Consider the following 24951-nt stretch of genomic DNA (forward strand, 5'->3'; position numbering starts at 1 on the left):
ATAAGCTTTGTTAAAATTTTTATTTCAAGAGCTAACCATAGTAACAACTACTTGTCTGATTTGTTATGTTTCACTAAGATAGGTGAATTACAATCTTATAAAACGTTTTCTTCTTATTTTAAAATGAATTATTTATGATATTCGATTGTTTTTGTTCCATCTGGAGTATTTGGTTTAATCAACCAGAAAGAATTGAATGCTTATTTTGTGTAGCAAAAAGTTGTGAAGGATATACAGATATTCTTGTCTTTGCGAAACTTAACAGTTTATCAAAAAATAAAAGTGAACTTGCAAAAGGAACCCTGGAAGGATGATACATTCTTATTTGACTAATGTTAGTCTGATAATTAGGATTATCACATAACAGTATCAGTTAGTGATTCATTCCTAAATGAAAAACATTAATTTCAGTTGATGTGGAGTTTGACAAGATCATTGACTTGGAGGGGCCTGGGAAGACTTCATGGTGGAGGAGGGATTTTTTGCTTAAATGGGTTTATTGAGGGTAAAGTACTTAAATAGTGCCTGGTACGTGATTAAACACTCATTGAATGTTGGCTCTTGTTATTGCTGTTCTCAGCAGCAGCTGGGCTTTGCTGAATGGGAAGAATTATAATAAACAGACATAAATGAGGATATTCTTGGCTGGGTAATGACATGATTTGCTGTGAATATATGGCATTTATGCTAAAATTGTGAGCTTAAGCTAGATGCTCTGCTGTTTCCATGTTTGACTCCTTTCTGACTCCTAGCTGAAACCAACACTCTTCTTTGTCTGTAATATGATGCTGGACTCATTCTTAAGCTATATTAGTTAAATTTCTGGTTAATTTTTAAATGAGTATCCCTTTACCAGTAAAAAATTTAATTTCACTTAAGAATTTTTCTTTCTTTTTTTCAATAGGAGCATCGGAATTTGCCTTTTATGCGTGAGCTTCGATATCTATTTGCGCTTCTTGTTGGTACTAAAAGGAAATATGTTGATCCATCAAGAGCAGTTGAGATTCTTAAAGATGCTTTCAAATCAAATGACTCCCAGCAGGTAGCTTTTTTGTGCTTATTTGTTTATTATCTATTTTTATTTTAATTTTTTCTTCCTTAAGCAGTGTTTTTAAGAGATAAATGAAAATAACATTTCTATTATCAAAACAATTCTTATTTTTATAAGAATAATTTGGAACCATTTAAAATATGATTATTTGGAAGATTTACTTTTAAATTAAAAAACAGTGATCTTGATAGTATATGCTAAATCAAGCTGTAATTTTAATTAAAATTACTAAATGAAAGTAACAGATAAAATGAAAAATGTTCATAAGTGTGTAATTAAAAGTCTTCACCAAGGTGTGATAACCCAGTGTCAGCCTAGTATATGTGCTTTGGATATGCCTGTTTTTGCTGGCAGAAACTCCTACTCAGAAAGGGTTTCTCAATGATACTAACTTTGTTTCTGAATGGTATTAACTTTGTCACTGTTTCTTTTATTTCCCAGTCTTTATGTAGTGCTGTTTGGTTACTTTTTATCAATTTATTAAAAAGAATATTGGAAAATTTCCTATAAAAGTAGAAAATGTCTACAAACATACCAACATTTTTACATATAATTTGAGAAGTTAGAGAAATTAAAGGAAAGCAGAAGAGAAGCAAAGAAAGTAGCAGAGGATAATAGCAACAATATTGAATAAGATGATAGTAATGTAATGGGCAGAAAATAAAGAGGATACTTGAGATTTTAAAAATTCCACTACATTTGCAGTGTAGTTGTTGTAGTGCTTGCATATATATCTGTTTTCTGGATGTATGGAGAGGGTCTTTGGCAGAGAGTTCTGAAAGGTGTCTGATTTTGCCACTGCTTTTCCTGTGCTTTTTAAAAAATGCTTTTAATAGCAAAGATAAATGAACAAAAAAGGTGGTCATATCAGAATTTGCTTATGTTTGTTGTTGTTTTCAATTTTACCTCCCCACCCGGACATTTTCTTCTGAAGAGCACTGGATAACTAGGAAACCTTTTTCTTTCTTGTCAGATATAGCCTTGCAGGGTAAGTAACATTATAGAAAAATCTGGCAAGTCGTTTTAAGGTACTATATTAGTTAGGACAGCCATAACAAATGACCACAAACTGAGTGATTTCAAAGCAACAGAGAATGATTCTCCCATAGTTCTAGAAGCCAGAAGTTCAAAATAAAGGTGTTGGCTGAATGAGCCGTGCTTGCTCCAGTGGCCCTCAAAGATCGTCCTTCCTTGCCTCCACCATCTGGTGATTCCTGGTGTTCCGTGGCTTATGGTTCCAGTCTCTTTGTGTTGATATGACCTTACCCCCTGTATGTCTGTGCGCCTGCTCCTTCCCCCTACCCCCCACCTCTTACAAGAGTACCCATCACTGGATTTAGGGCCTGTCTTAATCCAGAATGGTCTCATTTTAAGATCCATAGTTTCTTTACATCTGTAGAGACACTTTTTCCAAATACAGTCACATTCTGAGGTTCCAAGTGGACATATATTTTGACAGGCCTCAATTTAACCCACTACGGGTGGTATGGATGTTTATAACTAGCTTTTCGTGTTAAGTTTGGTTGTCTTCATATGGCTTTGGAATGATTTATTTATGCTTCCTAGACCTTAGTTTCAACATTTTAAAGGTAAATCACTTGTCCTAGATGCTTTTCAAAAAACTTCTACCTGTGGAAATGTATAACAGTAAGTTTGTTTTATATTTAGGGCTACTTTGATAAAAGCAAGTTGCTTACACTTACTTATCTGTCTTTGGGCAGTCATAGTAAGAATTGCTTTATCTTCCCACTCAGCCCCACTCTTCATGCAGGTTCTATACAAACCTGTTTGCTGTACTCCAGGTCAGATTGTTGAAAGAAGTTTATGGTAGTTGATGAGTACAACTGCCATTGCTTTACTCCTATGTAACTATGTCAGGTGAGCTAGAACCAACAGAAGGGATTGTGGAGGGTGAACTTTTGCTGGTTCTGATTGGAGACTCAGTTTGAACTTCAGAGGTGGTTGACCTTGATAATCAGGGAGTCAGTGATTGATTAGACTCAACCTATCCAAGTTAACACATATCTTAGTAAGATTAGATATGGCTTAGAAAGTGGTGTGTAACAGTTGAATTGAGAAAATGAATTGTTTAAAAGCTCATATTCCTTCTAAGAGAGAAGCCAGTAATAAATCTTTGTATAAGGAGGAACTCTTTGGTAATGTGGGACCTTCGTTATATAAAGATTCATTAGAGAACTCTAGGGGGAGGTAATAACTCTTTTTAAAAATCTCATTCATGAGTATGAGTTTTTATATATATCAATAGATATACATATATATTTTTTCTTCCTAAAGTGAAACTCAGTCACATAATTATGAATATAATACTTGTTTTTCTCAATACTGATTTTATGTTCTTGTTAAGTTATAAATATTTCTTGCATTTGATGTGAAACATTTCATATGATACCTTTGTGAGGGGTCAGCTAATTATACATTAGAAAAGACTAGCTGTAACTTTTATGTTGCAGTGTTTTCATTAGTAGGCTCAAATATCAATAAGACATTTTTTTTTCCCCCACAGCAAGACGTGAGTGAGTTTACACACAAATTATTAGATTGGTTAGAAGATGCCTTCCAAATGAAAGCTGAAGAAGAGACGTAAGTTACTGTGAAGTTTAGTTTATGGGGTTTAGGAGATTGATAAATAACACTTTTTTTTTTTTTCTCTCATGTATTCCGTGTCAACAGAGAAATAGGAATCTGAGATAAGTGTATGGAAACCCAAATGTTATCTGTATATAAGCTTTTTTGAATTTGTGGCCACAAATGCTGAGGTTTAAAACAAAAGTGAAGCTTCAACCCTTTAGCTTTCAGTCCAGCTCTAGTGTTCCTGGCTCTTAGTTCAATCCAGACTCAAGTTACTGTTGCTAAAGACTGTAGCAGAAACTTTGGATGATGTCATAAATGGAGGAAATCATCATGGTTTTAATTCTGCCAGGATGTCTATCATTAAGGGCCAATTTTTTTTTATTAGACAACTACTTATAAACTTACATTGGAAGAAATCTCTCTAGATTATGGCACTAAATCTACAATATCTGAGGGAAAGATTCTGTTGTGGGAAACTTAGAATGTATCATTGAAAGCTGCTTCCTTTTTGGAATGTTAAGAAGTTTATGATGCTAACAGTTGTGGTCTGGTACTCTTCTTTTCTGTTCACCAAAATTCTTAAGTTGCAGTTTTCTTATAAACGTCAGTTTACTGGCCTTCAGTGCTGCATTAAATATAAGCTATCTTTCTAATAACATATTTTCATGCCACAATGGTTGCTACCATAGCATTTTGCTATGAAATTGGTTAGACTTGTGAAACCTGCTTTCTAGGTATTTTCTTTCTTTATGTTAGTTTCATTTGGTAAATCTCCCCATCCTGATGCTAAACTGAATCTGCTGTTGATGCTTTCTGAAACCTGAGTTCCAGCTCCAGTAAAGATCATCATGTCTATGATAAGCTGTTTTCTCAACTTTTGAATGTTCTAGGCCTTTAGTATATTTCTTTCTGCTGTTTGTTTTTTTTTTTTTTGGATGGGATAGTTCTTTAAGGTGCAGTTACATTTTCCCCCCATTCTTTTTAAGGAGGTCTTGGCTGAATTCTTAATAGTTTAACCTGCTTCTAAACCTCTACCTTGTATGGAACCAGTTCTGTTTGATGGCCAAGTGTCTTCTCTCTCTTGTTGCTTGACTTTGTTTTCTGCCCTATCCCTCTATGCTGTCTTAATAGGTCTGTCATAATGAGAGTTAGTGAAATATGAGTTAGGAGTGTGCCCAAGTAGTTTATTATTCATACAGGCATTGCCCACCTTCACCTCTTTTGTGTTGCAGAAGTCCACCAGGGTTCTGTCCTGTCAGACCAAGAGACAGCCTGTGTGTGAACTTTATCTGCAATTGTCCATCCTGGCTCCTCTCTAGTAAAATTCATGTTCCTTGTACTTTTCCTTAGAGTTCCAACCCCCAAAATTTATTGAGCATATTTCCTCAGAGTGTGAATGCTATCTGTATCCCCATCTATGGAAGCTGAGTCTCTTTGGAGTTATCTCTATAATTCTTTGAGTACTTTACCCTGAAGTCCCTAGTTCCTCCTCTGAAATCTGTCCAGACTTTCTGTAATCACCTCATGTAGTAGCCTCTGTTCAACACAGCTCCCTGATGGCTGTCTCTCTCTAGACTGCCACTTGGCTGTTTCCTGAATCCTGGTTATTTCTGAAAGGATCATTCTTTTCTGGTTTTGGAGATCTTCCCTTATTTTACTCATTTTACTTCTAAAAAATTTTTTTGGGTTGGAGTGTCAACTTTTCTGGTCTAATAACTAACAAGTTACCAAAGATCAAATTGCCAACATGCGCTGGATCATCGAAAAAGCAAGAGAGTTCCAGAAAAACATCTATTTCTGCTTTATTGACTGTGCTTAAGCCTTTGACTGTGTGGATCACAATAAACTGTGGAAAATTCTGAAAGAGATGGGAATACCAGACCACCTGACCTGCCTCTTGAGAAACGTGTATGCAGGTTAGGAAGCAACAGTTAGAACTGGACATGGAACAACAGACTGGTTCCAAATCGGGAAAGGAGTATGTCAAGGCTGTATATTGTCACCCTGCTTATTTAACTTACGTGCAGAGTACATCATGAGAAACGCCGGGCTGGAAGAAGCACAAGCTGGAGTTAAGATTGCTGGGAGAAATATCAATAACCTCAGATATGCAGATGACACCACCCTTATGGCAGAAAGCAAAGAAGAACTAGAGAGCCTCTTGATGAACATGAAAGAGGAGAGTCAAAAAGTTGGCTTAAAGCTCAACATTCAGAAAACAAAGATCATGGCATCTGGTCCCATCACTTCATGGGAAATAGATTGGGAAACAGTGGAAACAGTGGCAGACTTTGTTTTGGGGGCTCCAAAATCACTGCAGGTGGTGACTGCAGCCATAAATAAAAAGATGCTTACTCCTTGGAAGGAAAGTTATGACCAACCTAGACAGCATATTAGAAAGCAGAGACATTACTTTGCCAACAAAGGTCCATCTAGTCAAGGCTATGGTTTTTCCAGTAGTCACGTATGGATGTGAGAGTTGGACTCTAAAGAAAGCTGAGCGCCGAAGAATTGATGCTTTTGAACTGTGGTGTTGGAGAAGACTCTTGAGAGTCCCTTGGACTGCAAGGAGATCCAACCAGTCCATCCTAAAGGAAATCAGTCCTGAATGTTCATTGGAATGACTGACTGATGCTGAAGCTGAAACTCCAATACTTTGGCCACCTGATGTGAAGAGCTGACTCATTTGGAAAGACCCTCGTGTTGGGAAAGATTGAAAGCAGGAGGAGAAGGGGAGGACAGAGGATGAGATGGTTAGATGACGTCATCGACTCAATGGACATAAGTTTGAGTAACTCCGGGAGTTGGTTATAGTCAGGGAGTCCTGGAGTGCTGCAGTCCATGGGGTCGCAAAGAGTCACACACAACTGAGCGACTAAACGGAACTGAACTATCAAGTTTTCTCTTTCCTTTCTCTAAAACTGTTTTAAAAGAATCTAGAACTTTCCTATTTCATCTGAAATCACAAGCCTTACTTGAAGCGCTTCTCATTTATTTCTCAGTAGTTTTGTTTTTGCTTTACTCTTTATGGAGCTAAAACTTTTTAAAGTTTAAAAGATTGGGAAGCACTGAGTACTGTATCAGTTGCTCTACATCTTTGAACTCTTTCTGTACCAACCTGATTCCTGAGGCTGCGGTGTCCCTGATACAAGTTTTCTTTGATGATGTCTTTTGGCCTTTGATATTTGTGATATTCGCGTCAGTCTATCTTTTCTTCATACAAGTGGTGGATATATCATTTCTATTATAGAAGTCTCAGGTGTTTTAAATTGCTCTTCACTTGTGTTCCTTGCACTTTTGTTGATAACAACAGTCTGGGTCCTTGAGATTCAAAGATTAAATGCACAGTAAAGAATAAGACCTCTGAGAGTTTGCAAAGAAGGACAGGGTAAAGAATTTCTGGAAAATTTGTCACCCTGATTCCTTAGGGAAGGTCAGTGCATCCTGCAGGTCAGTGGAGAGAAGACCAAAATTTAGATACAAAGAATTGATAAGATACTTGGAAAGAGCATTCAGAATTAGTACAGCTGCTCTTACACAGTTTCTTCTGTCAAAGACATCAACCTGGTATGTCATTGCTCTTTCTGTGTAGTATGTGTGTGAAAATAAGGAGAGAATCCAGGAATGTTGTTTTTCTGTTGGGTTAGCCAAAAAGTTCTTTAAGATATCACGGAAAAACCCGAACGAACTTTTTGACCAACCCAGTAAATGGGAGTATGATGCATGAAAATGGAGGTACTAATCTTTATGTCTAAAGATTCGTGGACTTTTACATCAAGAGTGACAGTCTTTCTGTTCTTCCTCTTCCCCATATCAGATGACAGAGGCTTCATCTCATCCCAGCCTTCTGGGATCACCACATCAATGAAAAATATATTGGCTCTCAAAGTTACAGACCAGAAATGACACACATTACCTCCACTTACATTTTGTTGTGCAAAGCATAAAAACAACAATGACAAAAAAAAAAAAAAAAGAAAATAACCAAGTATTGAAATGTGAAAAAAATTGAAACTTTTTTGCACTGTTGATGGAAATGTAAAATGGTGCAGCTGCTGTGGAAAACATTATGGCTATTCCTTTAAAAAATTAATAGTAGAATTATCATCTGATAGAGGGACTCCTTTCACAGTGTATACATACATCAAATCATTATGTTGTATACTTCGAGTATCTTACAATTGTTTGTCAATTGCATTTATAAAGACGGAACAGCAAAAATTAACCACGTGATGATCCAGCAATTCCACTGCTAAATTTAAATCCAAAAGCATTTATGGCAAGGTCTCAAAGAGATGCTGCACACTCATGTTCATAGCAGCATTCTTCACAATGACAAATGTTGAAAGTCACTGATTATGTCCATGGATGAATGGAAATACAAATGTGGTATACAATGGAATATCCTTAGCAAGTAAGGAAACTCTGACGCATGCTACAACATGGATGAACCTTGAAAACGTGGTGCTGAGTGAAATAAACTGGTCACAAAAAGACAACCACTGTATTTCACTTATACGATGTGTTTAGAGTTGTCACTTTCAAAGAAACAGAAAGTTGGAATGGCGGTTACCAGGGCCTGATGGGAGGAAGGAATGTGGAATTGTTTAATCGGTTTCTCAAGCTGAAATTAGTTCTAGAGGTTGGTTCCACAACAGTTGTGAATATATGTAACACTGCAGAACTGTACACTTAAAGATGGTTAAGATGGTAAATTTTATATTGTGTGTATTTTATCACAATTCAGGTGTTTTTTTTTTTTTCAAATTTAAATAGAAAGTAGATCGGAAAGTGCTTCTTACTATGTATCTGAAAGTAGAAGGCTGGAAATCTTTTTGTACAGCATTAATAACCACCATGCTACCTCAGAATTGTTGGAAGGCTTAAGTGAATTATTTCCCTCCAGTTGTTTTATGGTTTAAATGGGGGTGCATGTAACACATCAAGAGACAAATAGTATCTTTCTCTCTTTTTAAAAAGTAAATCAGTTTTATTAAACACAAAATTTATGAAGAAAAAGTCTCTGTACAGTTGTGGATAAAACATACTTTTATATACCAAAGCCAAGATAAACTTTGTGTTTTTAGATCACAGGGTGCAAAATATTAAAGACAAAGTTAAAAATTTCTTCTTGCTTCAGGCCAAAAAAAAAAAAAAAAAGAAAACAAATTTATATGTTAAAGAATTTGGAAAATTCACAGATGCCTAATTTTACCAGCAACATGAAACTTGACAAAAGATTGGCGTACCTCTTTAGCTACTTGATTCAAAACTGGTATTTTTTTATTTCACTGGTAATGGCCAGTGTGCAAGAGTGGTTTTTCCTCCTTCTCAGCAAGTCCAAATAAGCATGTATTGTATGACTAAAAGCCCTACATGATAATGGAATGATCAGGCACTTTGTGAATACAAACCAGGTTCGTATCTTCTTACAGTGAGGTCCCACACAGTTTTTAACCCTTACAGCAGCTTTGTGAGTTTAATATCCTCAGTTGACACGTGAAGAAACAGAATAAATTTAAGTATCTTGGCTCAACACTAAATAGCAGAGCCAAACACATAATGACCACATAAACTTTACTGTCTTGGCATCTATTATTGTTCTTTTAATGTTTTCTCTATTGCAGTTCTAAAAATTAAAAATTGTAGTCACATTTATAATTTTAATGTGATTTTTAGGGATGAAGACAAGCCAAAGAACCCCATGGTAGAGTTGTTCTATGGAAGATTCCTAGCTGTGGGAGTGCTTGAAGGTATAGTTGCATATTTACTTCTTTACTACAACTGAGATATTATTCATTGTTAGGTCCTTTGTCACATAGTGACTTTATTTGTGAAATGGTTTTTAATTTGACTTCCTATGTCTGGTGGTTTCTGTTAACATTGCTAATGCTAATCATTTATATAGAAAGCAAAGAATTACATGCATAAAGGAAAGTGCAGAGTATATTATCACATGCTAATTAATACTCAGTTAATGTTGATCTGATGTTGTTTCCTTGGGAAAAGTTCTGTGATACTGTGAATTGTTAAGGTGGCAGTTGGTGCCCTTTTAAAAAATAATATTGGAGTTTAATGCTGAGCTTGCTATGATGATCACTGTTTTTGAGGGTTTCATGTCTATGCAAGTTAAAAGCTATACTTAGCAATTTAGCATAGTTCCCATTTAGGGGGTGATTATAAAATTCTTTAGAATATAGTTTTCAAGGAAGATTTGTACTCTTATCTTTAAAAAAATCAGTTAAAAGTGGTAATATTCTTATTAGTCAAAATCCAGCCTAAAGAGTTACTCTTTGGTTTTCCTAACAGGGCAGGAAAACTGACTCATAAAATATATGTCAAGTAATAAAATCACTTAAGTTTCAAAGCATGCATTTTTGAAAAACTATCTTTCCCAAATGGTCCTATGGATCAACTTTTGAAAGTTCGGGGATTTGCTTTTTCTTGAAGATCTTAAGTGACGGATTGCCATGAAGTTTTGTTTGAATATGATTTTATAGTTTGAGATTTGGAAAAAGGCAGAGACTAACTTGGGATTTAGATGCGCTAAAGGTTATACTGAGCTGTCAGTACATTTTGTTTGCCTCAAATGCTATATATTCATTATATAAAGAGTGGGATATTTTATATAGTGAATTGTATTCCTATTTAGGATGTCCATACTGTCATACTAGTTTTTATTTGAAGTAGAACACTATCTGTAGAAGTTGAGGAGCTCTAATCAGTTTGTGACTGTGCATTGTTGATAATATTGTACAAGTCATGAGCACGTCTGTCTATATTACGTGGATTCTTAGAAGGAATTATTAACATTTCTCCATCAGTGTTGAAGTCTTTGTACTTGGTTTTGGTATGTTGTTTCAATGTTGCTGTGCTGTATAAATGTAATTTCGGTACATTTCCAGGTGAACTGTGTATTTGCTTTGTTAACAATATATTTTAGAGCACTTTCTTGTCATTTTTACATATATCTTCCTAGTGCATTTTTTTAGACTAGTGACCCTGAGGTAGGGTAATTTTCAGTTTGTTTACTAAAGTCCTCTGTTGCATAAGTTCATTCAACTCTACCAGAACTTCCAGGCCGTTGATCCCTCCATTCTGTTCTCAGCCTTTTCCTTTCCTTCCTTGTCCATTATGATCCTCCTTATACATTGCTGAAACTCTTTTCCCCCTTTCCCTTCTGGTACCCCCTCTCTGACTAGTCTCTGGCCCTCGTGGAATTATGTTCTTCTCTCTGCGTGTACCGAGAACCTGACTGTTGTTAGGAGGAAATCACTCAAATGGGCTAATTGTAGTGTATCATGAAGTTGCAGTGACTCTGAGCTTCACTAGTCCCAATCCCGTAACCCTCCCTGGCACTCATCTTTGTCTGTCTTCATCCCTGTCTTCTTTCCCATTTTCTGCAATAGCAATTTCCAGTTTCTCTATGTTTAATATAATTTCTTTGTCTCTTCATTTTCTGAAAAAGTCCTTACCTCAGATTTCATAGATTTACATTGAAATTTATGAAACCTAACTGTGGATCCTGGCTAAGGCCATGGATCTAATTTTGTGCTTATAATTTTTTTTTTTTAATCATAGTTCTTAAAAGTGACTTCCTCAGATTTATGAGCTTTAGGCTTCCCAACCTGGATCCATTACGACCACCACCACATTCTTTTCTTTGTCACTCCAGGTAATAAAGGAATTATTTTGTCTAATATCAGTTGGCTGTGTGTGCTAAGAATCTCATCTTTTCATGCTTTCTCTCAGGTCTTTTTCTATCCTTTATCTTGCATTTATTTCTGTATCTTTCGCTTCTTCCTTTCACTGTGTCGTTCACATCAGTGTTTAGACATGATCTGGTATTTCATATCTTTAAAATTTAAAAAAAAATAAAATCCCTTCACATGTTCTTTTTCAGTTAATCTTATTCAGACATAATCTCCTTTATTTAAAGATAGGATCTTGTTTTTATCTGCTATCTCTCCATTTATTTGACCTATCCCATTTTTATTTCTGGCTCCAGACCTCTTCTAAAAGGGGGCTTTTGAAGGTTATTGATTTCCTAAATGTGTTAGTCCATTGGAAGTCCATTGGATCCCTCTCAATTCTCATTGAATTCTTATCAACTATTAATGCTGTTGACTGCAGGTCCTTCTCCTCCTCCTCCTCCTTTTACCTGCTTTTTCGTTGAAAATACTTCTTTAGCTTCTAGTGCAGCATATTATCTTGGCTTTCTCTTGCCTCTGTTGATACTTTTTAGGAATTATATTTGTAGTTTCTTTCTATATCTAAATGTAAGAGAGCCTTGGGACTCAGCTTAGATCCTCTTCCTCTTCTTGTTTACTAATTCCTTGGGCAATCTTATTTACTCCCTTGATTTCCTGCTATGAATAAGCTACTACTTATTCAGTTTATAGCTTCACATCAGTCTTAGTTACTGACTTATTTATGCCTAGCTCTTCTCAACATAAAATATCATGGGCCATTCTAAGCCAATGATTTTCCCTGCTACCTTAACACAAAAGTGAAAAAAAAAAAAAAAATCCTCTACTGTTCCTTCACTGGTGCCCTTTTCAGTACTTAAAAATCAATTCAGTTGTTTATGCTTAAAATCTGAATATCATTCTTGGTACTTTTCTTTCTTTTCTATTCCCCATCCTGCCTATGAACCAGTCAATCAAGTCCTATTGGTGTTTCCTTTTGTATATATTTATAAATGTGTGTATGTGTTACTTCATCTGTTTTTATACACTTTTATTATTAATTCCCAATTCCATTCTGCTTTTATTTATAGATGGATTCTATATAGTCACATACCAGCCTTATCACTTAACAGAAACCATAAGGATTTTTCTGAGATGTAAATCTTAGCCTCTATTCCTATATTTAATTATGCAGCAGTTTTCCATTATAGTCAGAATATACTAGGAAAAAAATCCTTAACAAGGGCTACTAGACTTGGTTAAGAATTTTGTTTTGATTCTGCCACCTAACTCTTCATTGTCATGTCCATGTTGCTCCCCTAAGCTATACTTCCTTTCCCTTAATTCTTTAAACATGCCAAATTCTCTGTAGCCTGAAAGTTTCTGCCTGTACTGTTCTTGGCCAGGGATACTCTGGCTCTCCAATTCTGGCCTGGCCACCTCCTATTCACCTTTGCAGTCTCAGCATGAATGTCATTTTCCTGTGGAAGTCTTCCTTGCTTTTCCCTCCAGCCCTAAAGTCTAGATTTGCTCCCCTTCCATGTCTTCTCACAGCACTCTATCTCACCACACCTTTTCTGACATCTGTAATAATATTTGTTCATAGCTGTATGTGCAATTAATGTGCATATTGCATTTTTCCAAGAGGCTAAAAGTTTCCTCAGCTCAGAGACCCTATAACTTTTGTTTGCTGCTATGTATGTTCTCAATGTTAGTACAGTATCTTGCCCTTAAAAGGTACTTTTTTAAAGAATAAACATATACACACACATACACAAATATAATTACATATACACATATGAGTGTGTAATTAATATCTATAGCATAGCTGTGTGTGAATATACTTACAAGCATGTAGAAGCCAGTAGGAAAACAATAGTAACTACAGCTGTCTGAAATGTTGTTCAGTTGCTCAGTCATGTCCAACTTTTTGCGGCCCATGAACTGCAGCATGCCAGGCTTCCCTTTCACCATCTCCTGGAGTTTGCTCAAACTCATGTCCATTGAGTCAGTTTTGCCATCCAACCGTCTCATCCTCTATTGTCCCCTTCTCCTCCTGCCTTCAGTCTTTTCCAGCATCAGGGTCTTTTCCAGTGAGTCAGCTCTTCACATCAAGTGGCCAAAATACTGGAGCTTCAGCTTCAGCATCAGTCCTTCCAATGGATATTCAAGGTTGATTTCCTTTAGAATGGACTAGTTTGATATCCTTGCAGTCCAAGGGGCTCTCAGGAGACTCTTCCAGCACCACAGTTCGAAGGCATTAATTCTTTGATGCTCAGCATTCTTTATGGTTCAACTCTCACATCTGTACATTACTGCTGGAAAAACCATAGCTTTGACTATACAGACCTTTGTAGGCAAAGTAATGTCTCTGCTTTTTAATATGCTGTCTAGGTTTGCCATTGCTTTTCTTCCAAGGAGCAAGTGTCTTTTTTAATTTCATGGCTGCAGTCACCACCTACAGAGATTTTGGAGCCCAGGAAAATAAAGTCTGTCACTGTTTCCATTGTTTGCCCATCTTTGCCTGAAACATAAACATTTGTTTCCCCATCTATTTGTCTGAAACATAAACAGGTATAGTTTTTAGGTTGAAGAGATAAATATACATTTATTTACTTTTTAGAAGCTAAAAGGCCATATTGAGGAATATGAATTTCTCCTCTCTTATAGGTAAAAAATTTGAAAATACTGAAATGTTTGGTCAGTACCCACTTCAGGTCAATGGATTTAAAGATCTACATGAATGCCTAGAAGCTGCTATGATTGAAGGAGAAATTGAGTCTTTACATTCAGAAAATTCAGGAAAATCTGGTCAAGAGGTGAGTTTAGCATCTTCATTCCCCTTCCCTATAAGTGTCTTCTACAGTGTTGTGAAGTTAAGGCTCTAACTGTATAGCTACCTAATAATTGAGAGAATAATCAGAAAATGTTTTTGAATTTAATTATGGTAATTTAGACATTTTGGGGAAAATTGCAGAGTCAATACAGTCTATAATCTACGTTAACTTTTCGTTTAAAGTGTTTTTCTCAAAATTTTATGTTAAAATCGTCATTTAGGACATTGTTCAGTCTTTTAAGACTTTTTCAGTCAAGGTACCAGCCATTACAGCATGCTAGTGCTAGTAGTAAGGAAGGAAAACACTGATGTTAGAGTGGTATTCTGTATAGAGATATGTTAGAATATCAAATATCAAATTTGATATATCAAATATGTTGGAATGTGTCAGGCCCAAGGAGGCAACACCACACTCCTTTTCTTGTAAAATTACTGTGTAATTGCCTGAAAGACAGATGGAAAAACTTGCTTCCTCAAGAAAGAGAATTAAAATAGGTATTACACACCTATTTATCTGTCTCCACTGGCCTCTGTCTTGTAATCTATGTTCATCTCTCGATTCATCTCTCTAGCTCCGTCTGTATATCCTTTCATCCATATGTTCATCCAGAATATTAGAAATGAAAGGATGGATCATGTGCTCCCAAATCAGTCATCATTAAGCAGTTGCTGCTAGCTGTCTAGATGTAAGCTCTGTAGGGGTCTTCATGTGTGCCATTCACCACTCTGTCCCCTGAATAGTATGGTCTCTGTCTTATAACCCTGTTACCAGCAGATAAAAGTACATAATATGTGTTGACTGAGTGAAACGTCTCAGTAATATTAAAAAAGTTTCCAAGGTTTTTATCTTTGAATAGGCACTTAATAATTATTAAGTGATTGCATCTCTGTTTATCTAAAGAGGGACTAGATTCTTATATCTTTGAGAATCAATTGTTTTTATTTGAATTATGTGCTTTTTAAAAAAGATGTAATTTCTAATGCCATCCTCATCTCCTTGTGTCCCCTCACACATTCAAACAAAAAGGAAATAAGTATTTATTATTTTTTGCCTTTTTCTTTTTTTTTGAGAGAGAAAATATTTGAAATAGTTTTTCTATCTATATGCGGTTTAGTTGCTAAGTCATGTCCAATTCTTGCGACCCCATGGACTGTAGCCTGCCGGCTCCTCTGTCCATGGGATTTCCCAGGCAAGAATACTGGAGTGGGTTGCCATGCCCTCCTGCAGGGGATCTTCCCAACCCAGGGATCGAACCCATGTCTCCTACACTGCAGGCAAGTTCTTTACCAACTGAGCCAATGGTAGGTGTGTCTACATCATGTGTCTACATCATAGATCGTCTACTTTACTGATTCTCAGCAGATGCCTAGATTCTACCTCAAAGCTATCAAATCAGAATCTAGGGAAGGGATATGGTACATGAGCGCCAGAGCTCCACAGGTGACTCTGATAATAGACCTTTAATTAAGACTACTTAAATTAAGCTTATTTATCTTACTGATTGGGAAACAGATCCTTAAACTTTAGAACTTTCCAAGGATCCTGAAGTAGAACAGGAAAACAGAGCTTTGTAAAGTGCAGTCTGTTTGCTATTAGATAGAAGAATGGTGGATTTGTGCAGGGAGAGAAGGAATGGCCTTTTCCTTAAAATGTTACAGTAGCTTATAAATGAAACATGATTTATTGGTAAATAATGTAATAAAAAGTAAATAATATTTCATATTCCTAGCTTTTGAAAATATTTTTCTTACATTGATTCTGAATGTCATCATTTATTTTTTAGAAGATTTAGTTTGTTCTCTGTCTTTGGCTTCGTACTCTGACTGCCCTATACTGCAGTATATATTTTCTGCCTAGATTTTCCCACCTAGCCTAAGGTATACAGTGGCTTATCATCTTCTCTAGTCTCTAAATTCAGTTCCTAAGATAATAGGAACTGAATAATAGCTAGTTCCTCAATAATAGCTAATATGATTACCTGTGATTCCTGGTTCAGTTGCCTGGATTTACTGGACATGGTAGTTTTAATAAGTCAGCCTAGTTTAAGTGACTATCACTGACCAGAGTAGAATATCTTAAAAGTTTTTAGTAACGCCCTTAAATAATAGTTTCATTCCATTGTGTCCTTCAGAAAAACCTATTTTATTTCTCTATGAACACCAATGAGTAGCATTTTAGGCTTGTTTCTAAATTGGCATAACCCCTGATGTTAATACCTTTTATTTCTTATGCTATTATTTAATAAAAATTATTGATTTTACTTTGATGCAGCAAACATTTTTTTAAAAAATATTTTTTTGCAAAACAGCTGTGGCCAACTAATATAGGAAGACCTCTAGTCTCCAGAATTGCTATGGTAAAACATTCAGTGGGCTATAAGAATTTACATTTCTTTAATGACATACCAAGAATCAACTGAATAAATTAAAAATGACTATATGTAAAATAATTACTTCCAAATTTTTTTCTAAATCATAACTTTTAATTAAATGGTATGCCATTTATAGATGAGTTAATCTCTCCAAGAAACCTGGAACTATTTTTTGGTTGCTTGTTGGTGAGAAAGAATTTCAAGGAGTAAATATCTCACTTCTGGTGTAGGTATTCACTACTAGTTCTATGATATACATCCTTTTGGATGTATACATATAGATGTTTGTATTTGTTCATACTGTTTTGAGACTTGCATTGTTTTTTACTTACCAGTATATTGTGAACATCCTTCCATGTCAATATATAGCTTTACATCATTCTTTTTAGAACCTGCATAGTATCACCATAGCTAGTATTTATGAAATTAAATTGATTTAATTCTTCTGTGAAACTATTGGATAAAGAATTATTTCAAAGAATGTCTTTCTATAAATAACCTTGTGCACTTTGGAATGAAGGATAGTTAGGAATGGAATCTTTAGGTCACAGGGCATACTCATTTAGAAGTGTGCTGCTGCTGCTGCTGCTGCTGCTGCTAAGTCGCTTCAGTCGTGTCCGACTCTGTGCGACCCCATAGATGGCAGCCTACCAGGCTCCCCCATCCCTGGGATTCTCCAGGCAAGAATACTGGAGTGGGTTGCCATTTCCTTCTCCAGTGCATGAAAGTGAAAATTGAAAGTGAAGTCACTCAGTTGTGTACAACTCCTAGCGACCCCGTGGACTGCAGCCTACCAGGCTTCTCTGTCCGTGGGATTTTCCAGGCAAGAGTACTGGAGTGGGTTGCCATTGCCTTCTCCCGTTTTAGAAGTGTAAGTACTGCCAAATTTCCCTTCATGGTTGTACAAGTTATAGTCAAAATGCTGAGAGAAATTTTATAGAGCTTTAGCTAAAAACTACATTGCAGAAATAATACCTACATGTGTTGTATTAGATATATGTAGGTATTATATAGGAAATAAATAGGGCAAAGGAGTGAAGACAGTCAAATGACTGAAATTGAGTTTTGAATTCGAATTGGAAGTTTTCTCCTCTAAGGCTTAGTTACATCCTAGCTTTGTTTGATGTTCTATAGGGAATTTGCAGTAATAGGTCTGTTTTTTCTTATTCTCCCCCCCCCCAATATAAATGTAATCTCACAAAAGCAAGATAGTTAAATCATATTAATAGAAGAATATGCTATTAACTTATAAAAATGACTACATTCTCTCTGGAAAATATTTTAACAGGTCAGATTTATATTTAGAGTAAATTCAGGAGTACTTTTGTTGCCAGTACTGATAATCTAAGTTCTTTTTTACTAACTGCAAAAATCTATTACCCCTGTCCGTTAATTTTATAATGTAGTAATAATACTAGTAATAATGATGATACGTGTTTTGAGATATAGAGAATATAAGCATCATTTTTACCTTTAGTGACCTGTGTTTCACAAAACTCATGGCTTATCAGAGAATTAAGTATAGGTTTTACTAAATGGAAAAATATTTTGAAAGGAAAAAAATGTCTTGTTTTATATTATTTAAAATTCTCTTTTATATACTGCTGTACTTATAATCTAAAATCACAGAGCTCAACACACCTGTAATATTTTTTTTTAATGAATTTAGGGAATATCTGGCTATCTCTTCTTGTCCTGAGCAGCATTAAAATGAAAAAGTGAAACCATGTAGTAGGAAAATCCTGTAGTAGAAAAAAACTGTCATTGCTGTTAGATTAAACAAATCTACACAGAGACATAACATATTATGAACATTCTTTCATAAGATATGGAACCTACTTCCTGGACTGTTTATGGTTTACAGAAAAGCATATGACCAGATTGGGTCATTTCATTTCTGTTGGCCATTGTAGATTTCCATGAATTAAGTATGTTCATTATTTAAAGCTAAACAGTAAGCATACCTTAATAGTTATCTTTAATTTTAAATAGTAACATTTAAACCATTGCAAGGAAAAATGAAGGTAATAGTGTTTGAAATCTACTTTTTGAGTATTATGAAGTTGAATAGAGAGTATCATCCTAAGACATCAAAACTTTCCCTTGTGATATGTGTGGAGTATATTTTAATTCTTAATAGTAACTTTAGGTGTTGATTAAAACCAACTGATAAAAACAAACAAACAAAAAAACACCTTGCCAAAGCAAATAGGCAAACTTTGCTCAAGAAATTTTAAAACTTAAGGGATATTTCTAATATTAGATCTTTAATAACTTTCTCATGTCAGTTTCAGATAATATCCATATAAAACAAATTACTTCAACTTCAGCTATCAGTAGATCAACCAACTCCAACTCAGGAAATCTCAATTCAAGTAATCATTAGCATTTTTTTTTTTTTTGTAGCTAAGCTGTGTGGCATGTGGAATCTTAGTTCTCTGACTAGGGATTAAACCCTAGACCTGTGAGTCTTAACCACTGGGCTGCCAGGGAAGTATGAAATAGTTTTGAATAACCATTTACTTTAACTGATTTTGTTTAGTGAAAAGTAGCAACTTACAAAATCATATTCAATTTGCCAAATGTGCATTTTCCTGCTTTTTTTTCCTCTCTTGGATGTTTAAATTAGCATACTGGGCTTATTGACATTTATGTGGTGACATTTTGTGGCCCTTGAAAATACCGTAAATAATATAGTATGCTGCAATATAGTATGCCTTCTTTTTACAGAAAGACACTGCACAGCTTAAAATAAACATTTAAAAAATACTTGTTACATTATTTTATACTTCTTTATTTGTTGATTCACAAGTTTTTTCATTTTTCTTTCTCTTTAAATAAATATGGTTTATGTAAAGCTTGAATCTGTTTGTTAGAATAATTCTGAAGTTCTGTTGCATTTTTGGCTTAATTGAACAGTTGCCAAAGTGTGGAAGAGTTGCCTCATAGCAAGCAGGCATTCAAATCTTTAAGCACTAGTAATTTTTAAAGTAAATGCTGTATTTGATAGTAATTGATCTCTTTCTTAAATGTGCCAAAATTCTAGTCGGAACATTAAATTTAAAACAAGGAAGTATCAGTTTCTAGCTTTATCATGAGAATTGTGATCTTTTATGCTATAAAATTTTTTTTTCTTTTGTATATTACATCTTACAAGTAGCTTCCTCACAGGTTTTTGACAATGTGGTTGATTATATTAAGTATATGTGTCATTCCTGGTAATAACTGTGACATAAGATTGAAGAAGCCAGAAAAATTGAGATACGAAGCCATACTTTAATTGAGTGTTTTTCACTTTGGGTTCAAAATTCTAATGTAAAGAATTACCAATGAAGAAGAATCATCAGAAGATTTTTCTCTTTCCTGTGTGTTATCCTATTGGAATTTTCAAAAGGTGTGAAAAACTTTTAGGAAGAAGTTGAGTTTTAACTAAATTGCATACCCAGTTATTTGTGATGATAGCGTTATGATGATGCATGTAAAAATGCCACTGCTAACGAACATTCTGTGCCTGAAATTGTAGTGGAGGAAATAAAAGGGTCGTGTTAAGATTTTTTCTTGTTTTCTTTCAGCATTGGTTTACTGAACTCCCACCTGTGTTAACATTTGAATTGTCAAGATTTGAATTTAATCAGGCACTGGGAAGACCAGAAAAAATTCACAATAAATTAGAATTTCCTCAAGTTTTATATCTGGACAGGTATGGCTTGGTATACAGCACGATTTAGTTTTGAAACAATGTAGTATCCAAGTAAAGAGTTATTGTTCTTAGAGAAAATTTTTGCTTAATTTCTTTAAATTTTAAAGTTTTACTTTTTGCATAATGTTTCTAGTACCATTTGTCAAGGAAAATGGAGTTCTGTTTTTATTTAGAAAAGTGTAGTTACTGGGAATAATGTTATAAGGAAAAATATTAATTTGTATTCTCTAATGTTTTATTACAAAATTTTAGATGAGTTAATCTTCTGTGGTGGTGGCTAGACTTAATATTGTATCTGTTTCTTGTTTGGAAATACTGATAATTCCTGTATTTCTTTTTCCTGATAGATACATGCATAGAAACAGAGAAATAACAAGAATTAAGAGGGAAGAGATCAAGAGACTAAAAGATTACCTCACAGTATTACAACAAAGACTTGAAAGGTATTGAAACTTTTATGAAATTATGAACTAACTATAGGAACTCATATTCTTAATGTCTGCTTAGAGTTTTAATTTAAAATTCACTTTGAATGATTTGTGATCCTACATATAGATAATCATTCTGGATGGATATTTTGCTTGAATTGGAGAAGGAAATGGCAACCCACTCCAGTGTTCTTGCCTAGAGAATCCCAGGGACGGGGGAGCCTGGTGGGTTGCCATCTATGGGGTCACACAGAGTCAGACACGACTGAAGTAACTTAGCAGCAGCCGCAGTTTAGGCTTGAGTTTTGCTAGAGACTAAAATAATTCATAGTTGGCATTAGAAAATTATTATTTAAAATGAAATATTCCTACTGTCAAGAGGTAATACTCATGGTACTGAAAGTACAAAGTTAAACTAACTTATGATTGAGGTTTCTTCTTATGTGAGGTTAATACTACTCTTGAGATTTCCATTAATAAATGGTAACTGAGTTTTTTTCCTTAACACTGAAGATACAAGCACAGATGCCTATGAGCTTTATAAAGAAGAATGGAATCTTTATAAAAAAGGGAAGCAAGTCAAGTGAGCAGAGGGAGTCAGAGAGCATATCCCTGTGGAGAGATGGTGCCTGCCATCTATACTAGGCAGTGCCATGCGTGAATATCAGCTCCCTGTTGTCTAGAGCTTTAGATTGTTTCCAAAAGAAGCCAGAATCTAGTCTATCAAATAGTCTGTAGTTCAAACAGAAGTCTACAGGCTAAAATGTGGTCTGAAAGATCCCAGTCTGCAACCTCTGATCTAATCTGTATCCCCTTGTTTTACTATTCACTTGGAAATGAGTAATCTAAAGCTTTTAATATAAAATGTTATTTTTCAGTAGTTTTAATTCTTAAAAGGTATCAATAATCATATTGAAATATAATCAGAGGTAAAAGGAGGGGGATAATATTAGCCATCATATTAAGACCAGATGACAGATCTAAAAATAAAAAGCCTGAGGAGATGAAAATGTCGGTTTTCATTTTACTGTTGGATTATAACTTACAGCAGCATTTGAAATTCATTAACAGTGTATATATACGTTCAGTCTTCTCAGCTTTGGTTTTGTTCCTCTAGAGAACATTTAACTTATTTCTTGAATGTATATGTAGTTTTACCATCATTTGAAAGCAAAATTAATTTCACTGTTGAGGAATATTAAAGTGTTTTTTGTAGTGTTTTAGAACAATTATTGAAATAAGTGTGCCTTTTACACAGATTTAAGCATTCATGCATTTATGGTTAACAGGTATTTAAGCTATGGTTCGGGTCCCAAACGGTTTCCCTTGGTGGATGTTCTGCAGTACGCCTTGGAATTTGCCTCAAGTAAACCTGTTTGCACTTCTCCTGTTGATGATATTGATGCTAGTTCCCCATCTAGTGGTTCTGTACCATCACAGACATTACCAAGGTAAAAAGTTTTGTTGATAGAAGAGATAGCTGTGTTCCTGTATTATGTAATATTGTAATTGATACCTTTAAAGAAGGTTTTTATAAAATGCACGTTGTGATTTATTTTAGTGAACTTAAAAGATTGTGTAGGTCTTCTAGGGGCTTTCTCATTTCATTGTTTCAATGGATTTTTTATGGCTGTGGATTAAAATTTTTGTATTTTTTCCATTCAGAAATATACTTTAGGCTGTTTTGGTATATATATATCAGCCTTTCTTTCATCCATGAATATACTACTATTAAATGAGATTTTTTTTCTGTAGTGTGAGCTGGTAAGGATCAGCAAGGGAAGGTTTTATTAATCTGGTATATGTATGGTTTGTATAAATAAATACTATTGAGCCGTTTATAATATAAAGCCCCAGTTTTATCCTTATAATAATGTAGTTCTATGTAGTAGAAATCTCATTTGGATGTTACATTAATCCACATCTTTTTTAAAAAAAAAAAACAAAACTTTTTTCTTTTTTAATTATAGGCCAACTTAACATTGTTTATGTACCACATAATCTTTGTCCAGAGCTTCAGTTTGGAAAGTTTAATAATGAATATTCTATGCTTTAAAAATACAGCACAACAGACCAACAGGGAGCTCCTTCTTCAGAACTGCCAAGCACGTCACCCGCGTCAATAGCTGCCATTTCATCAAGATCAGTAATACACAAACCATTCACTCAGTCTCGGATACCTCCAGACTTGCCCATGCATCCGGCACCAAGGCACATAACAGAAGAAGAACTCTCTGTGCTAGAAAGCTGTTTACATCGCTGGAGGACAGAAATAGAAAATGACACCAGAGGTAAGAAGCTTCTCATAGCAGAACTACTCTCACCTCAGATGGACATGGTTAATGTTAAAATTGAGAAGGGAGGTCATCTATGGGTTTCATATGTAAATATTAAAAATGGGTTTTTTGGGGGGTTTTTTCCCCCTGTACAAAGTGTTTCCCGTAAGATGAGCTCGTTTGGCTTCCTTTTTTATGATCTTAATATCAGTTTTAGAGAGACCAAAAGATTTTCCTTGGATTACTTAGCTGATTAATGACCTAGCAGATGGTCTGATTTTCTGGTTTAGTGCTCTAAATTTATATCAAGTTGGTATTCACAGGTACTCTACTGGTGAAACATCATCCAGCATCAGATTTTGTGCATAACCAACTATGTACCTCCCTTGATGCCTGTGCTGAGTTCAAGTGAAAAAACATTTTCTCTAGGTTGAAGAATTAGAAATGTGAATTTTAATTTTCTGTCTGCTCTAGCAGATTTCCAAATATGATCTATTAACTCAGTGCCAGTCTGTAACTAGTTGTAACTAGCATAAGAAAAATAAGGACAATGCTCTGGGAGGGGAGAAGCAGTGAGCATGTTGGTGTTAAGTTGCCGTCTCTCCAGTCTTGGAAGAAATGCTCCTTTATTCTGAAATTATCTCCTTCCTACTTCAGTGTTGCTAAAATGAAGTGATGTGTATATTTTATGGTAGACTTTATCATCATTTTTCTTAATCTGTGGAAAAAATCTAGGAGTTCCTCTTTTATTTCAAAAGGTTGGACTTTCACTAAACAACATCACTTGTTAGGTTTTAAATCTAGTTTTAAAGCCCAACTAGATGCTTTATAGACAATATGGAAGTAAAGAGCAGTCCTAATTTAATAGTCAATAAGGTGGGAGAGCAACTAACAGCATTAGTTACTGTGAAGATTTTCCTTAGTATTTTCATTTATAAGGGAATTTTTTATATTTGAAATCATTAGTGAACATTACTTAAGCACATAGTTTTTCCTGAATACTGTGTTAGGTTGTTGGATAATTTGCTATTGAACTAGGCATGTTGTGTTTGTTTCTGTAAGATTCCAGTCAGAAAGCTGAAAACTACGACGCTTTTGACACCAGGGAAGTAGCATGTAGGGAAGAAAGAAATGAATTTGGTTTATTCTTGGGAGACAGCTGACAGATGTGGGTCCTTGACTAGAGGTGAGAGACAAAGGGGTATTAGGGTTGATTCCCTCAGTTACTCTTGGTGGTATCGATAACTAAATAGATAGAATGTATTGTGTAAAAGGGCAGAATAGTGGGTCGCCTCCACCTTGGGGAAGCAAGTAGGAATATGATGAGTCCACTTTTGGTCATTTTAAATTGAGGAACTTGAGAGACATGTCCATATTTTGGACCTATGGATCAGGTATTAAAGATTCCCACCCCCTCCAAGCAATGAACCAGTTTAGAGTCTCACTAATTTTGTGTGAGACACCCTGTTTCCCAGTATTCTCCCTAGCCCTGGGCACCTTTTAATTTGTGGTAGTCTGATAATTGAAATGAAAATGCTATTACAGTGTCTTGATTTCACTTTCATTAATCATGAGTGAAATTCTGTTTTTTAATGAACTTGTGATATTTACCCAATTTTTAGATTGAATGGTTTGTCTTATTGCCTAATAGAAACTTAAATGCTGTGAATATTAGCCTGTTGTGCTGTGCTTAGTTGCTCAGTTGTGTCCAACTCTTTGCAGCCCTATGGACTATAGCCTGCCAGGCTCCTCTGTCCATGGGGATTCTACAGGCAAGAATACTGGAGTGGGTTACCATGCCCTCCTCCAGGGGATCTTCCTAACCCAGGGATCAAACCCAGGTCTCCTGCATTGCAGGTTGATTCTTTTCTGTGTGAGGCACCAGGGAAGCCCAGGAATACTGGAGTGGGTAGCATGTCCCTTCTCCAGGAGATCTTCCTGACGACCCAGGAATCGAACTGGGGTCTCCTTCATTGCAGGCAGATTCTTTACCAGCTGAGCTACCAGG

General features: G+C 35.3%; 1 protein-coding gene across 5 annotated transcripts in view; it reads left to right on the top strand.

Annotated features, from left to right (window-relative positions):
• The window catches only part of USP25 (ubiquitin specific peptidase 25), a 161008-nt gene that overhangs the window by 80872 nt on the left and 55185 nt on the right, over positions 1-24951 (top strand). For all 5 annotated transcript variants that reach the window (XM_010833272.1, XM_010833273.1, XM_010833274.1 and 2 more), the window contains 8 exons: positions 905-1042; positions 3576-3652; positions 9323-9396; positions 14002-14150; positions 20112-20239; positions 20587-20682; positions 21957-22118; positions 22732-22958. In XM_010833272.1, the coding sequence (XP_010831574.1) occupies positions 905-1042; positions 3576-3652; positions 9323-9396; positions 14002-14150; positions 20112-20239; positions 20587-20682; positions 21957-22118; positions 22732-22958 (1051 nt within the window). The remainder of the gene's footprint in view (positions 1-904; positions 1043-3575; positions 3653-9322; positions 9397-14001; positions 14151-20111; positions 20240-20586; positions 20683-21956; positions 22119-22731; positions 22959-24951) is intronic.

The sequence above is a fragment of the Bison bison genome, unplaced genomic scaffold (genome assembly GCF_000754665.1).
Source record: "Bison bison bison isolate TAMUID 2011002044 unplaced genomic scaffold, Bison_UMD1.0 scf7180017863372, whole genome shotgun sequence".
Taxonomy (NCBI): Eukaryota; Metazoa; Chordata; class Mammalia; order Artiodactyla; family Bovidae; genus Bison; species Bison bison.